The sequence below is a fragment of the Mytilus californianus genome, unplaced genomic scaffold (genome assembly GCF_021869535.1).
Source record: "Mytilus californianus isolate M0D057914Y unplaced genomic scaffold, xbMytCali1.0.p SCAF_12, whole genome shotgun sequence".
Classification (NCBI taxonomy): domain Eukaryota; kingdom Metazoa; phylum Mollusca; class Bivalvia; order Mytilida; family Mytilidae; genus Mytilus; species Mytilus californianus.
The window spans coordinates 15018673-15037233 of record NW_026262604.1 but is presented as its reverse complement, the minus strand read 5'-3'; the positions used below and the strand labels follow the sequence as shown (position 1 = coordinate 15037233).

Sequence of the window (18561 nt, the reverse complement as noted above, 5' to 3'; positions counted from 1 at the left end):
ATTCTATGTAAAACTTTTCTGGAAAAAACCACTGTGAAGTAGTTCTGAAGATCATCAAAATCACCCAAAACCTGTATATAATAGACACCTACATGTACGTTATATAAATATTTTATGATTTTTAGATCCGATATATTCAACAATGTCAACTTATATCTGCATATGGTGATCCTCGTTATTGTATTCTTTCATAAAGATTGGTCAAATACTTCCATAGAAAACGCACAAACACATTTAGGTGGAAGAATGATAATAGAGAAAAGAAAGAAATGAATGAGACATTCGATCGGGGTGACATAATAAAAAGAAACGTAGAATAACAATATGTCACCCGACCTCCCTTCGGGGTGACTGTAATATAAAAATAAGAAATGTCAAATGATTGCCAATGGAACAACCATCCACAAGAGACAACGAAAAAAGTCTGCCTTTAAAATAGTAGTCATATTTAATATAACAACATAACGGATGTTGTGACTGCAGTCATATTTTTTATCTGTTTACTACAAAAGATGATAGTGCCTCATTCCTTTATATTTCAGCACCACATTATTCTCCATTCTTTATTTTTTTGCCTATTCTTCTATATTCTCTTTTTTTTCCTCTTTATTCTGCACATTTGGACAATCATGACTTATTCTGTAAACCCCTTCCAGACCCTCATATAAAACATTACCAATATGGTATTATTGTGATCAATATGATAAATTATTTCTATTGTCATGAGTAAATCATTATGCACATTGAAAATGATTGAACAGTAAAAGATTTTATTGTAGAATTAGTTTTTATTTGTTGAATACCAATTTTCGATGGTTTTGTTGGTAAAGGAAAAGGTTCAAAATGTAAAACGAAGTACATATTTTCTATTGCATATATGCAGACATTGGTAAAACCATGAAATCCAATATCCACGAAATTGCAATTTTCCCTTAAACAATGAAAATTGTATCAAAGAAAATAAAACAATCCACAGTAAGTAAATAGTCAAGACATCAAATTTTATTATAGTTTAAAGAATGGTTTTGACGCTCTCAAGCAAATTTGACCTATGATGGATTTTGCTATTTTTGTCTCCTTTTTGATCATGTCAGTTCCTTAATATCCTTTGCTTTCAAATATTTGGTTTTGAGCGTTCCGGATAAACGTAGATCCAGAAAATCTCTTCGAATGCATGAAATTATAAAGACTTATTTTCATTTCTTTAAAGTATCCCTTTTATCTCATTGCAAGAATAAACAGGTGCTTACAACTTGATTCAATAGTATGTAACTGCGATTTGTCAAGTTCTAGTGACTTATTTTTGCAATACATGAATAAGCCTATTTTTTTAAATCATCATTATAATGTGTTTATCTCGGATGATTTTGTATTTTGCTATACTCCAGGTGTCAAACAGAATATATTTTAGAATTGAAATAAATGAATTAGTTCAAGCAAAATTAAACATATTATATATATCATCCACAAACAAATGATCCCATATCTGCAAGGGAAACTCAAGATTTTATCAGGAACACATTTGCTCAGTACTACCATACGGTGAAATCATTGATTTCATATCATTTTTTTTCCGGCAACCTTTTAAACGGGTGTGACCAGAAGAGCAATTTTTACTCCAAAAATTAAAGGTTTAAAATAACAAATGTGTTTTTGATAAGCGCCGACATGTGTATACATATTGTTGATATAAGACCGTCGATAGCCAGAAAATGCACCTTTTCGGTGAAAAAAAAATAATTGTCCAGAAAACAAAGTTGCGAGAGAAAGGAATTTATCTAATGTTGAATATTAATATTTTTAAAAAATCAACAAAAAAAGAAAATAATCAGCTCTTTAAGTAACATAAATTTAAGAAAATAACTCTTAAAAAAGTTCACTTGCTATAAAAGAATTATTTTACCTTGAAACAATATTCTTTTTCCAGTGCCAATAAAATTGTATATTATTTACAATAAATGAACTAATTTTATTTCAGAGAGCATTGGTTACTGGCTCAAGTGTACCTACCTTTTGAAAATAAAATTCCAATTTCCTCTGATAAATTCTAACGCTGGTAGTCGACCGATTTCAGTTTTAGAAATATGTAGAACAGCTTTGACGGCATCTTCCTTTGGTATGTCCTCAGTATGCAAAATGTTTTTTAAATACCTTAAATAAAATACAAGATAACGTAACTGTGTGCAAAACTGACTTTTTGGGGCATTGCTCTGCTCATGAAATTTGACGCATGTTTCCTTTTACTCATTTGTGAAGATATCAGTTTTTCTAATGATATTTTCTCTGAGTAGTAATACATGTATATGCTATTTTCCTGTGTATTATTCAAGTTGCAAGTGGTACTTTCTTTCACTAGTAAAAGGGTTTAAGTCTTAAACGGTCATTTTGATCTTATCAACATCTGAAAAGTCTGACCCTAATTGGTTTTGTCTTGTTAAAAGTTTAACCTATTTAACAGATATATTCTAACTCTAAACTAAGTACCGTTCAGACATGTCTAGCGTTCAATTCAGTACTGTTTTGTAGCTTTTCAGATAATTAAGTTTTTTTTTTTTTGTGCATGTAAAAATCAACAACTAAAAGAGGGAAGAAAGATACCAGAGGAACAGTCAAACTCATAGATCGAAAACAAACTGACAACGCCATGGCCAAAAATAAAACGATAAACAGACAAATAATAGTACAGATGACACAATATAGAAAACTAAAGACTAAGCAACACGAACCCCACCAAAAACTGGGGGTGATCTCAGGTGTTCCGGAAGGGTAAGCAAATCTTGCTCCACATGTGGCACCCGTCGTGTTGCTTATGTTATTACAAATCTGGTAAATAGTCTAATTCGGTAGGTCACGTAAAAAGGGAAGGGTATTGTAATTACGACATAAGGAACATATCCGATATCATCTGTGAAACGGTTATTCCGTAACGGTCAACCAACTCGTGATGGCGTCCGTAAAATTTACGAAGGGATGATTTCAACTTCATCATTTGGAACTTTTGGTTTAATAATTTCCTTGTGAGCAGCAATCCTCTATCAAGAAAATCATGATAGGAAATACAAGCCCGGGAATATCGTATCAATTGGGAGATATATACTCCGTATGCAGGCGCTGCTGGAATGTTGCTACATAGAAATGGAAAGTTCACAATTGGGAAGCTGAAATCATCTTTTTTGTCGTAAAGTTTTGTTTTCAACCGACCCTCATTGTCAATTTCTAGATGTAAGTCAAGATATGAGGCAGACTTAACTGTATCTGTAGTATCCTTTATCTCTAGTTCGATGGATAGATTCGTTCAACATAGTCACCATATTTTGTATTATTTAGTGAGAGAACATCATCTATATAGCTGAACGTAAAGTTAAAGGATATTGCTAACTTCTTATCTTTCTTCCTAAGAAGTTCCTGTATGAAGTCAGCCTTATAATAATAAAGAAACAAGTCGGCAAGAAGAGGGGCACAATTGGTTCTCATTGGAATTCCAACAGTCTGTTGAAAAACACGTTCTCCAAACGTAACAAATATGTTGTCAATCAAGAAATCAATCATCTTGATAATGTCAGTTTCAGAGAATTTTTTGTTTGAATCAGAGTGATTCTTTACAAAGTAGGATGTATCCCTACCCAAGACAAAATACTTGTATCTACGTTCGCCATTCTTTTTAATGAAACAAAGTAATACCAACTCTTTCAATTTGTCTTTAAGTTTGGAATGGGAAATACTTGTGTAAAGTGTAGAAAAGTCAAATGTTTTAATACTATTGCAAGATGAGAGAGTCTTAGATTGTATGTACTCTAAAAGATCTTTGGAATTTTTTAGTATCCACATCTGATTCACGCCACCTCTAGAATAGGCAGTTTCACAATAACGTTAGAGCCCGGCTTTGATTGCTGATAAAATAGATGTTAATAATTAAAAAAGAGGTTTCGTGGAGCACTTGGAAGACCCAGCAATATACCGTTGTTTGTAAGGACACTTATGTAGTTTAGGTATCCAATACACTGATGGAAGATCCAGTTCTTCATCTTTGGTTGAAATTCCAAAGAAACATAGAACAGACCTATGATTATGCATGATTTCCTCTTTGGTAAGTGTCGTGAGAGTATATGTTGAGTTTCCAAATGAATTGTCAATACCTAAATATTCTGAACAGAAAATAAATTGAAAAACTGAACATGAATTGATAAGACTGCGATTTAAACATCTGTAAACCAATATTAGCTCAATTTAAACAATATTTTAAATTTATTAACTGTTGTAGGATTTTCCGTTAAATTTCTTCAAATTAACACGTAAATTGTTTGGTAAGTAACAATTTACGATTAGACGAAATAAGGTTTGAGCTATTGAATTTGTCATTAAACAGATTCTGACAACAAAGAAGTCGACAATAAGTTTTCCTCTTATGAAACATTTGTTTTTTCCTGTTTTTGTTATTGAAAGAAAATTTTCATTGAGGTTTTAATATTTGTTACATATCTAATTTCATCAATAGCATTTAACTCAACTACAAAATGCAATATAAACCCAAATTCAGTTTATGCATAAATTACCATCGTAGAATCTTTATATCTTTACTGCACGACAAAGCGTGATGAAGTGTATACTTTTCTGAAGGGATAATCGATGCTTTATATTTCCTTTCTAGAAATTCATATTCTTTAAGACCACCATTTCGAACAGCTGTACAATAGACAGTTCCACGTAGATTGACGTCGATTCTGTAAAGAAAATGTAAAGAAACAAACAAGAAACTCATATACCGGTCATGTGAATGGCAAAATAGAATCTAGAAACTCTTGCTAGAGTCATTTGTATGGCACAGTAGAATCTGGAAACTCCTGCAATAGTCACTTGTATAGCAAAATAGAATCTAGAAACTCCTGCAACAGCCATTTGTATGGCACAGTAAAATCTGGAAACTACCTGCAACAGTCATTTGTATAGCAAAATAGAATCTGGAAACTCCTGCAACAGTCATTTACTTCCTAATAGTTTACAACTCCGTACTGTTAAATTAAATCTTAAATCGTATTAACTAACATATAGAATCATTCTATGTATTCCATTTCCCAGCGAGCATACCCTAGACCTCCAACTGATATGCTTGGAATAACAATAAATGAACATTCAACAGATGCAGCTATGTATCTATGGATTTTGTTCTTAGGACTTACGGATTTTCGTTTGGATTGTCCATATACTTTTTAAAGATATCTGTACAGTTTTGAATGCATTCCTCACTCTCATAGTCACATGCTAGACGTACAATCCTACGTCGTATGATTCTAGAAAATAAGAAGTAAAGCAAAATGAATGCTTTAAACAGTCAAACGTTCTATACATGTCCCCTTTAGTAAACGAAAACTTTTCTTGTCAGGTCGCTCTCTTCTTGTTCCGCTGAAGCAATACCACATTTTAACCACAATTCAATGACAGTCTCTCTTATCAGATTCAGTCTAAACAATGATTTTTTTTACAGATTTAATTGTCAATGTGGCTTTACAAATAAAATTGCTCCAACAGATTTATGAGGACCAACGACTATAACATGGTTGTGTTAAGGTCACTTTAAAATTTGTCGGTGTCTCAACTCTATAGCGACATGTTTAAGTGTTTTTAATTCTTTAAGATAATACGTATGTAAGATAAAATATGTAAACTCCATCAACAGTCATATCTATACAAAAATAGAATCTAGAAACTATTCTAGTTAACTCGCATGCCGTTTGATGCATGGACAGCAGGGGACGCTTGCCCTTCAAGTCACCTGGTCTCGATCCTTTTAGAGTTCATGGGATTCCATCGGTTTTTGTCTGTTACCTTAACTTTCTCTTCATAATTGATTTGACGAGATTTGTACATAGATACAGTACGGTCGCCATAATTTACAGCATAATACAAGAAAAGCTAATAACCAAAAAAATCTTGACCAAAATACGTTATTCTTGCAAATCACGTAATTTGCATTTTTTTCTAACTAAATCTATTTGTGACAAACTTTTGCTAATTTGCATTTTTGCATTTGTCACATGTCCTCACAATGATCTACCTTAAGATTTTGTTTTAACTCTATTTTTTTTTGTTCATAGCTTGATATACGTTCTTGTTCAATATGAAGAGAGTTGATCAAGTTCATATAGTATCAAATGTTAATGAAATTTTACTTTTACTTACTTGACTTATAATGTGATATAGTGGCTATATATGTACGCCTTATTGGAATGGAACGAGGAATTGAAATTGTTCTGGCCTTATTATGTTTTAATTTGAGGACTACTGATGGTTCAAGTGTATACAAAAAGCTCGTCTAGCATTATATATTACAAGACTACTATCCGGAATAAATTTTCATATAAATTATTAAATGGTTTATTCCTGCAAAGATTGGTTAAACATGCCTTATCTTTTTCAGAGGGTATTTTTATCATAAGGTTTGATAATAATGAGCAAAAAGTGGAGAATTAAGGGCAAAATAATTAGAATAGAGAAAAAAAGGTCCGACAAATAAACAATAGAGAAAACTGGGTGTTAAAATATAAAGAAAAGAGAAAAGGGCACAATAAATAAAGAAAGAGACAAATGCTCTAAAAAAAAAGAATATAGATATCAAGGATACATCAGACCCTCATATATGAGACAAACATAAATGGTGTACAAAATTTCAGTCCTGGTATCTATGACGAGTTTATTTATAAATCTAAAAAAATTATGAATCCATTTCATCCAGACAAATGATATATGGATGAAAGAAAAGAGAGAAATAAACTAAAGGCTTTAAAGAGTCTGTGTTGCTAACCCACATCTTCCACAATGGCCACTTTTTTTGTAAAAATCATTATGAAAGGCTTATACCTCAAAGAGTTAACTGACAATTTTAGTCATGTTGACATATTTGAAGATCACATCCTGCTATCATTTTTATTTTAAAGTTTGTATCTATATTTGTATTTATTGTCCTTTTAAAGATAATTGGCAAAAACTCCAAAAAACGAGAAAACATCATCTTAAAAGGGCAATAACTCCAATAACAACTCGACAGAAGATTTCAGCCATGATGACTTATTTGTAGATCTTGTCTTGCTGATCATTTTTGCTATCTAAAATTTCCATCTATCGTTTACAGTTCGAACAAAAATAGGCAAAAATGCAATAACATGAGAAAAGTCTTCATTAGAGGACAATTACTTCAGTAAGGAGTCGACTGACGATTTCAGTCATTTGACGTATTTGTAGATCTTGACTTGTTGATCGGTTTTCATGATAAAGTTTCTTTCTATCTATTATATATAAGTTTTTGAGATATTAGGCAAAATCGCAAAAAAAAATAAAAATCACCACTAAAGGGCAAAATCGCAAAAAAAAAATAAAAACCGCCACTAAAGGGCAAAAACTCCAATAAGGAGTCGTGTGACGATTTCGGCCATGTTGACCTATTTATAGATCATGTCTTGTTGATCATGTTTTATTATTACAATTTCTGTCTATCTATTACATTTTTTCCAAATAAATGGTAAAAACACAAATAAAAATGTAATGGCAATAACTCCAATGTGGCCATTTCAGCCATGTATTCTTATTTGTAGGTCTTTTCTTGTTGACTCTTTTTAATAAAAAAAGGTAATTTTTCAAAATCAAAATTTCTCTATCTATGATAGAAAATGAAAGGATATGAAGTAAATGTACATGGGACAAAATCGCACACAATACATAGAAAACATAGAAAATTATCAATGAACAGGGCTTTTATTCCTGTTTTTCATCTTGACAGTTGATGTAGGGTCTTCAACAATGAACGAATCATTCATACCCTACAACAAGGTCAAGACGGTCAATAGCGTCGACTTAAGCGGTACTATTGATAAAAATAAACCACAGTTCACCTTCTTGCTCCCCACCCGCCTCGGAGTGCCAACTTGTGCGATGCTTGTATACGACGGTTCTCCAGTCGAAACCACAAGGGATACAAGAAAAGTGCTGTAATTTTGAAAAACATCAATCGCCGCTAAAATATGCCTTGAAGTTACACATGTCGGGAGCGGTCAATGAATTACATAATTTATAAATACGGGCGAGGTTTTTCAACATATATTTGTCATACATTGCCCAGCAAATGACCAATAATTTCGAAAACAAATGATAGACAATACATATAAAACTAAAAAACAAATGATAAACAGCACGGGGCACATCGAAATATATGTAAGAAAACCTAGCAGTTTAAAATAGTATGAAAGGGCAATATACAAAACAGATGACCAGACCAGTATTTTGAAGAAATTTAACCAAACATGAAATTTTGACGGTGTATTGATATGAGAAATTCTCACATGAACAAGCACACCATAACTGTAAATATTATAAGAACATACACCTCAAGCAGGGGGAAACGTTCTACTTCCTCCACACAGCACTAGAGACAAACTCTAGAATCAACAGAAAATGATAGTTTACAAAATAATAGGCAAAAATGAAACAAAATGGTTAAATTTGACATTTAAGGGCAATAACTCATTTACAAAACCAGGTTCAACCCACCATTTTTTTCTTAAAATGTCCTGTACCAAGTCAGGAAAATGGCTATTGTTATATTATAGTTCGTTTCTGTGTGTGTTACATTTTAATGTTGTGTTTTTGTTGTGTCGTTGTTCTCCTCTTATATTTGATGCGTTTCCCTCAGTTTTAGTTTGTAACCCGGATTTGTTTTTATCTCTATCGATTTATGAGTTTCGAACAGCGGTATACTACTGTTGCCTTTATTTAAGAAGTCGTCCGCCAGTTTTGACTTTAATGGACAGCAGGTAGATCTCAACATTTTGAACATCTCTGCTACTGTAAGATTTTCTCTATTCATAGTGGTTATCAAGATTATAGAAACAAACTTGTATTTTACCCCTATGTTTTATTTTTAGCCATGTTGGCTTTGTTGGTAAGGAGGTTGAGTCATCTGACATATGTGTTAAACAAGATACCACATTCATGATTGTGGTGAAGTTTGATTTAATTACCAGTTATTGGCAAGAGAACATTTCTTTAAGACAATAAATTAAAATTAAAAAAAAAAACCCACATGCGCTTTCTAAATAATTTGTTTGCTGTGTGGTGTACTACTTTTTAGACAAATTATATCAAAATTATAGAATCTTCATCAGCTCTAACTCAAAATATGGACTCTTTTATGTTAAGTGGGTCTTGAATTCTTTTGGCAGCTTCAGACATACTAATTTTTAACCTTTTTCAGCTGGACCAAATCACTACTTTACTTGAAATTCATGACACATTTTTATTTTATAAAGTAATTTCATCCCCCTACTTGCTATTTGAGGTATAAAATAAGATTGGAAGGGGTATGAAAAAAATTGCAACTAATACACTGTCCACAGTAGGGACTATATTTGTAGACAACGAAAATCAAAGGACGATAACTGTGCCCCCGGACCAGTTTCAGAGGAGAAGAATTTTTTAAAAGTTATTGACGACAACGACTACAACAAATGAAAAGAGACGTCGGACGCAAAGTGATAAGAAAATCTCATTTGGCCTTTCAGCCAGGTGAGCAAATAACATATAAAAAACGAAGACGACAAATGCTGGATAAAGAATGATTAACGATTTGCACTACCTGCCAAGGAAACCTATAAAGGATTATAAGCGACCACTAGAAATTAAAAAGTGATGGTGCATAAATTCGAATTTCCTTGACCTTTCGAGTGCTATTTATCAAATGTATTCAATATTCCCTTTCTTTCATATTTGTTTTAATTTTAGAAAATATTTACGTTTCTGCATGGCCAGCACCGGCATTATCGAGTCCATACTTATTGAAAAGCTTCGAAAATAGTTCCTTCATAAATTTCTACAACAAAACTATGAATCATAACTAGGTCGTATTAAAACGATTACATCTTGTTTCAAGTTGTTATTCTAGAAACATGTTTTATATTATTATACAGTCATCGAACTTTTAATACTTTACCTATTAAAATTCATAGTTGTGGTTGTCTGTTGATTGTATTGTTCCTAAGTCTTCTAGTGATTCAATTTTTTATATATAACTGTTTTTATGGTGACTTGATGATATTGATTGAATGCATATAATATAATAATAATGTTTACATATATAGTTTATTTTTATTTCAAACATTATTAATGTAACGTCATTATAATTCTTTGTAAATCTTAACCTTGGCTCCTTTATAATCTCTTGAAAACTGAACGATCATTTTCAGGTATAAAAGAGAGGCGAAATATACCAAAAGGACATGCAAACTCAAAGTCGAAAATAAATTGACAACGGAATACCAAAAGAGAAAGACCAAAAAACAACAATATAGAAAACACAACATTGAAAACTAAAGACTGAGCATCAAGAATCCCACCAAAATCTAAGGGTAATCTTTGGTGCTCTGGAAAGGTAAGCAGATCCTGCTCCACATGTTGCACCCGTCGTGTAGCTCATGCATTGCTAATGTATAAAAATCAAAGAATCAAACATTTCTCGATTTGAAATCTATGTAATTCTGATTGTCTTTCCGCTCATTTATCAAGACGGCGGTTTTAGATCTTCATTTTGTATAACTTATAGATGATTATATCCTCATTTAGCATAATTCATATATGATTATATCCTCATTTAGCCTAACTTATAGATGATTATATTCTCATTTAGCATAACTTATAGATACTTATATCTTCATTTAGCATAACTTATAGATGATTATATTCTCATTTAGCATAACTTATAGATGATTATATCTTCATTTAGCATAACTTATAGATGATTATATCCTCATTTAGCATAACTTATAGATGATTATATCCTCATTTAGCATAACTTATAGATGATCCAATCCTCATTTCCAGGCACTCAAGTTGTGTGTTTTCAAATTCGTTAAAGCATCTAAACTATCACATTGTTGCAAATAATAAAATAAAAGTTCGATAGAGTATTAAGGGTAGAAAACTGAGAGAAAATAGAGGTATTCAAGTCTGCTCGGTGTTTGTTTAATTACATTTCGATCATAACTTTATTTCACCGAAACTCTAAAATATCACATATAACTGTATAATTTTTGTCAAGCTTACCATTGCTACCCAGGTTCCCAAAAAAGACAAGCGGAGCTCGATCTCATGTTTGAATGATTTTTCCGTTTGCTCAATAAAGGTTGTTGATTAATTTTAATCATTTCTATTTACCTAGCACATAGCTCCGATATTTTTGTTCAGTTCAGAAATGCATGCGGGTTTTAAAAGAGCGGAAGAGACCAAAAGGACACTCAAACTCACAAAACGATAAATTAGCAACGTCATAGAATAACACAAAAAACGACAAAAAGACAAACAGCAGTATACAAACCACTATAGACAAAACTAAAAACTGAGTAACACGAATCCCACTAAAATCCGTGAGGTAAACTTTGGGGCAGCGGAAGAATGAGTAGATCCTGCTCCACAGCTTGCTCATGTAAGTACTCATTTAATGATCTATCTCATTCGTTAATGCTACATAGAGGAAACAATGCCGGGATTGTTATTCGACGTTTTATACACGTCCGTGGTTATATGTGACAGATATCCCCTAATGGTCGACAAATTCGTGATGACGACATAAAATTTATGATTGGATGACTTCAAGTATTTTCTTTGGTCACCAGTTACACCGATATCCAATTTATCCCAATTATAGTTCATTACGAAACTCGACAAAGATCGTTCTTAATATCATCTATTAAAAAACTATAATAACCCGGATGAGTTAAACATCTTAAATATTCAAACATTGTCAAATGATGCCGTATAAAGTAACTCATGGGAAATGACGTAAAATAAATTTAATGTAATGAGCAATAATTGTTTTTTTTTTATCTAATTCTGGGTATTTCGGTTCTTTTCTGGTCGTATTTTTGAAAAAAAGAAACTCTTTACTATAGTTTATGATAAAATGAAGTTCCAAATCACTTTGTTTTCTACTTTTGTACGGTAATGTTATTTTGATTCCTCTCTTATGTTATTTATGTACTTGTTCATACTTAGATAAAACATAAAAAATGGGGATTACAAGATATATCAGATCGTACAATAGACTACAATCACCGACAACAACCAATCCCTCCGTGATATAGATGTCACTAGTTTTTCTTTTCTAAATTGCTTCACACTTTTTTTGATTGGGGGACCTTTTATAGCTCACTGAACAGTATATGGTATTCTCTTTCTTGAAAACCTCAAACGAAACTGTTGCTTACAGTTTACAGCCTTGGTTTGGGGTGGGTAGTTGTTTTATTGGCAACCATACAACATACTCTTATTTTTGTATTAGAATTACGACAAAACTGTCATCTACTGGGCATTCAAATCGAAGGCATATCTACATACTTACAGAAAAGGTACTGTTAAGGTCTGTGTCAACCACAGCTTTTCGTAGGTATTCTAGTTCCGTCGAAGCAGCTCTGAATGGTATATGATTATCCTCATTCGGCAGATAGTCTAATGTTTGCAATGCAATATAAGTATTTACCTCCCCTGACCTTTTTAAGACAAAACACAATTTGAAAAAAATAAATAAACCGTATATATGTTCAAAATGAAAGCAGATCTATAAAACTTCAACAGTAACCGCGTGTTGGATGATCCCTACGCTCCCTATGCGATAAAAAAAACCTGGATGCAACTATTTATGTGATCCGTTTTTGACCTGTTGTAAGGCTTCTTCCCATATCCAACATATCCATATTCTTATTTCCAATGGAAATATAAATTTATCCCGGACGACCTGTAAAAAAAAATATGGATATGGGAAGAAGTCTCACAGCAGGTCAAAGACGGATCCCACAAAGAGTTGCATCCTGCGTCACTGCAGGCAATAATTAATAAATTTAAATTATTCTGATATGATAACATAAATGACAATCAATTGATTACATGTTTATTAAAAAGAAAGGTAAAAATAACATTTACGGCAACAAATTTTATGCACCAGATTCGCATGTCTCTTCAGTGATGCTCGCGGCCTAAATATTTGAAAATTAAAACCTAATGAAAAAATGGTAGATCTGATAAAAACAAAAACGACTTAAAAATGTTAAAGTATAGCCAAATCTGGACAAGGAATCAGAGAATTGCATGAGGGAGGTATATTCCTTAGTATAAAATGATTTCAAAAATTTTAAAACAGCAAACTGCAATCAAACAATATCCGTATTTTCATGCCAGTACCAAAGTTCTGGCTACTGGGTAAATGTGTATTTAATTGCAGTAAGACACAGGGTTTTCGAACTCATTTTTCTAAGTCGATATGAATATCTTTGTTTGATGGATCTCGATAATATTCTTTATTACATAAGAGATAAGTTGCAATTAAAGGGTAATTAATTTTTCTCGTCTCCATTTTATATGCATACCAAGATTTCAAGGCCACTGAATTGATTAAATTAGATCTTTGAATTTAGGTGAGACTTTTTGATTCTAATTAGATTTTAAAGATCTTAAACTAGTTAAGAGATTTCAATTTTCGAAAATGTACTGGATATACCTCTAACAAGGCTAGTGACCACACATAATAGATTTTTTAATTGTTATGAGTGATTTCTTTTTTTTTCTTTAAGCATTGTAGTGTCTATATTTGGCTACCCCCTTGGTATACTCTCTCCCATTTTCATATATATTATATTTATTAAAAATCGAGTACCATGCGTTGGGCTGTCATCACGTGACATTGACAAAATAGATATATTTGATTCGTATAGGTATACGCACAACACAGTGTGTAATCTGCATTACGTGTAATTTATAATTCATGTACTGATTATTTACAAATGATAACCTCTTTCCTGATACGGTAATGTCATTAGAAATGACTCCCTTTTTAAATTCAATTCAACACTGGCAGGGGAAATCAAACATACGAAATATCAATTGGTATATTTGTTGATCAAAATATTTCTAAGAAAGGATGGACTTGTCTAGCATTTATTTAAAATAGCATATTGATGTCGATAAGTTGAGTAAGTGACGTCTCATCTTTTGTCAATGTACTTGTAAAATAAATGGTTGCAAAATTAAAATTTATAGTGTCACATAATGTCAAATTACCCGGTAAACTATTGTCGAGGTAAACATTGCTGTACATCGTTTAACGCATATAAAACAATCAATTCGACATAGTTTCGACATAGTTGTGCCGTTTACAAGTAGAAAAAGCTCATACAACTAATGGAGTCAATCTCGTATTTGTACGTTCTTGTGTATTAATTACAAATCGTCGTTCCGTTCGTTTCTTTATGTAATCTTCATATTGACTGGTCAAATTTTGTATAAAATTTTGATCCAATTCTGTTTTATAATGGACTTAAATATTTATTTATTTCATATTTTATCAAGTACATGAGCCAAAAGATAATGTGATAAACATCGGAGGAAAATGTAAGATGATAAGCGCAATTGTATACTCACTTAGCCAGATTCCATACATCGTTTATTATCTGTGCCCTATTTATTGGAGGAATAATCTAAAATGATAAATTTAAAAGTAATTATGAGCCGATTTATATTTTCCCGAACCGGTTAATTATTTGCATTGCAGAAAGTTATGTATGATGCTAAAATGTACAGGTACAGTACTTGCAACCTTAGGCGTTACTGTTTTAGCGATCAATCAGCGGTCATCGATCAGTCACCGATCAGTCAAGTTCGCGTCAAACTCACGTCACCAATCCGTCAGACTTATAGTAAAAGTATTTGACTGATCGGACGGATCGGACGGATAGGACCGATCGACCTTTCTGACGGATTGAACTCTACTACGTCACTTGATAAACTAATACAAATTACGAAATCTTAGTTTCGTTTCATTTAATTAAAATGGCGACATGGAAAATACGAAACATTCAAGTACAAATGATCAACATCTTTTTTTATTAATTATTTAGCACAGTTTTAAGAATTTAAAAAGAAAAGAAATATGCATATAAAACTAAATTTAAATATTACTATTAAAGAATGGCCATTTTCGTTTTAATTTAGGTAATATTTTTTCAAACCCGGACATTTCTAAAACGGTGTTTATCGCGATTTTCAGTGATTTTATTATTTTCCGAAAATGCTCTTGAAAATAAAATGAAATGATCATTTACTGCAAATTTCGATGTATTATTTTTAAATATTTTAAAGTATTTTATCCTTATAATCTTAAAATTCTTTAAACAAACTTATCCCGAGGCCATTAAAATAACAAATCACAAATAGGAAATAAAAATGCTGCAAATTCTCTTAAAAATAAAAAAAATATTGGTAATTTTAAACAACGAGAACAACATTATAGTATATTTTTTCTGATAGTCTTTAAAATTAATAAAAAATAATCAATCCTAAGCTATAAAAAGTACAAAAATCCAATGACGGTCAATAATTTCCATTCAAATAAAGGAATTATTGCATTCTATTTCAACAAAAACAAAAGTTTCTGCATATTTATCCTTCTTTATTCACATTACTTATCTAAAGGCATTTATAATGACTGATAGGAATTGCATTGCACTATTTCTGATATAAAAGAAGAAATATTTGTATTTTTATGCAATGCGAATATTGAATTTAGTATCTGATCCCTTAAATTCAACATATTTTATGAAATGCAACCAATTCTGATGTACAAAAAGTACTGAAATCAAATGGTGATTCATGATTTCTATCAAAATGAAGATATTATTGCATTCATTTTCAACACCAACAAAAGTTTAAGCCTTATTCTACTTACAATATTAAAATTCTTATAAAAAAAATAATCTTGAAAAAATAACTGGTTACAAATAACATTGCATTATTTTTTAACAAAACAAGAGAAATTGGTAATTTTAAATAATGCGAACAACATTTATAATGACTGAAAGCAATTGACGTTGCATTATTTCTGATATAAAAGAAGAAATATTTGTATCTTTAAGCAATGCGAACATTACATTTAGAATCTTTTCCCTTAAATTCAACATATTTTATGAAATACAACAAATCCTGAACCATAAAAAGTACAAAAAGCCATTAGCGTTCATTAATTTCCATTAAAAAAGAGAAATTATTGAATTCTTATTTAAAAAAACAAAAGTTTATGTATATTTATCCTTAAATTATTCATATCTTATATAAAAGTACTTATTTGAATGCATTACTTATGACTGATTGCAATTGAAGTTGAATTATTTCTGATATTAAAGAAGAAATATTTGCATTTTTAAGCAATGCGAACACAAATTTAGTATCTTTTCCTTGAAATTCAGCATATTTTATGAAAAAAACCAATCCTGATGTACAAAAAGAACCAAAATCAAATGACGGTTCATAATTTCTATTTATATAAAGAAATTATTGCATTCTTATTCAACACAAAACAAAACTTTAAGTATTATTATTCTCCTTACATTATCAAAATTCGTACAAAAATAAATATTATTGGAGGACTTTGAAATAACAAGTTACAAATAACATTGCATTATTTTTTATCAAAAGAAGAAAAATTGGTAATTTTAATCAATGCGAACAACATTTTAGTATATTTTCTCAGATATTATTTTGATTTTATACAAAACAACCAATCCTAAACCATAAAAAGTACAAAAAGCCATAGGCAGTCAATAATTTAAAATGAGATAGAGGAATTTTGAATATTTATCAAACAAAAACAAAAGTTTATGTATATTTATCAGTAAATTATTTATATCTTATACAAAAGTACTTATCTGAATGCATTAATTATGACTGATTGCAATTGACGTTGAATTATTTCTGATACAAAAGAAGACATATTTACATTTTCAAGCAACATGAACAAAAATTTAGTATCTTTTCCCTGAAATTCAGCATATTTTATGAAAAAAAAAAACCAATCCTGATGTACAAAAAGAACCAAAATCAAATGACGGTTCATAATTTCTATCAAAATAAAGAAATTATTGCATTCTTATCTAACAAAAACAAATGTTTATGCATATTTATCCTTCAATGATTCACATTTTTATTTATACAAAATTACTTATCTAAAGGCATTTATAATGACTGATTGCAATTGAATTTGCATTATTTCTGATATAAAAGAAGAAATATTTGCATATTTAAGCAATGCTAACAAAAATTAAGTATCTTTTCGCTGATATTCAGCATATTTTATGAAAAACAACCAATCCTGATGTACAAAATGTACCAAAATCAAATGACGGTTCATAATTTCTATCAATATAAAGAAATTATTGCATTCGTATTCAACACAAAACAAAAGTTTAAGTATTATTCTCCTTACATTATCAAAATTCGTACAAAAATATCTTATTGGAGGACTTTAAAATAACATGTTACAAATAACATTGCATTATTTTTTATCAAAAGAAGAAAAATTGGTAATTCTAATCAATGAGAACAACATTTTAGTATATTTTCTCAGATATTATTTTGATTTTATAAAAAACAACCAATCCTGAACCATAAAAAGTACAAAAAGCCATAGGCAGTCAATAATTTCCATTAAAATAGAGAAATTATGGAATTCTTATTTAACAAAAACAAAAGTTTATGCATATTTATCTTTAAATTATTCATATCTTATACAAAAGTACTTTTCTGAATGCATTAACTATGACTGATTGCAATTGAAGTTGCATTATTTCTGATATAAAAGAAGAAATATTTGCATATTTAAGAAACGCAAACAAAAATTTAGTATCTTTTCCCTGAAATTCAGAATATTTTATGAAAAACAACCAATCCTGATGTACAAAATGTACCGTAATCAAATGACGGTTCATAATTTCTATCAAAATAAAGAAATTACTTAATTTGTATTCAACACAAAACAAAAGTTTGAGTAAAATTCTCCCTACATATCAAAATTCTTACAAAAAAAAAATCTGATTGGAGAACTTTGAAATAACTAGTTACAAATAACATTGCATTATTTTTTATCAAAAGAGACAAATTGGTAATTTTAAACAATGCGAACAACATTTTAGTATAATTTCTCAGATATTATTTTGATTTTCTAAAAAAAGTACCAATCCTGAACCATAAAAAGTACAAAAAGCCATAGGCGTTCCAATAATTTCCATTAAAAAAGAGAAATTATTGAATTCTTATTTAATAAAAACAATAGTGTATGTATATTTATCCTTAAATTATTCATATCTTATACCAATTTAAGTAATTATCTGAATGCATTAACTATGACTGATTGCAATTGAAGTTGGATTATTTCTGATATAAAAGAAGAAATATTTGCATATTTAAGCAACGCGAACAAAAATTTAGTATCTTTTTCCTGAAATTCAGCATATTTTATGAAAAACGACCAATCCTGATGTACAAAAAGTACAAAATAATGAAATGATTGCATCTTTAATCAACACAAATTAAAGTTTAAGTATAAAATTCTATCAAAGAAACTTTTCTTGAGGCCTTTTAAATAACTAATCAGAAATAACATTGAATTATATGTTATAAGAAGAAGAAATATTGGTAATCTAGAACAAAAATTAAAACAACACTCTAAATTAATTAATCCAAACAAAGCTGTATGTATCT

At 30.5% G+C, this 18561-nt stretch overlaps 1 protein-coding gene across 11 annotated transcripts in view; it reads right to left on the bottom strand.

Moving 5' to 3' along the window:
* Positions 1 to 18561, bottom strand: part of LOC127721436 (aminopeptidase N-like) — a 121499-nt gene that overhangs the window by 10441 nt on the left and 92497 nt on the right. For 6 of the 11 annotated variants that reach the window (XM_052228162.1, XM_052228164.1, XM_052228165.1 and 3 more), the window contains 6 exons: positions 14452 to 14507; positions 12380 to 12527; positions 9780 to 9856; positions 5178 to 5288; positions 4554 to 4721; positions 2011 to 2151 (listed from right to left, as the gene is read on the bottom strand). The exons of 1 other annotated variant lie outside the window; for it this stretch is intronic. In XM_052228162.1, the coding sequence (XP_052084122.1) occupies positions 2011 to 2151; positions 4554 to 4721; positions 5178 to 5288; positions 9780 to 9856; positions 12380 to 12527; positions 14452 to 14507 (701 nt within the window). Of the gene's footprint in view, positions 1 to 2010; positions 2152 to 4547; positions 4722 to 5177; positions 5289 to 9779; positions 9857 to 12379; positions 12528 to 14451; positions 14508 to 18561 lie in introns of those variants that run through there. 4 more of the 11 variants (XM_052228161.1, XM_052228160.1, XM_052228159.1 and 1 more) reach the window with 4 other exon arrangements.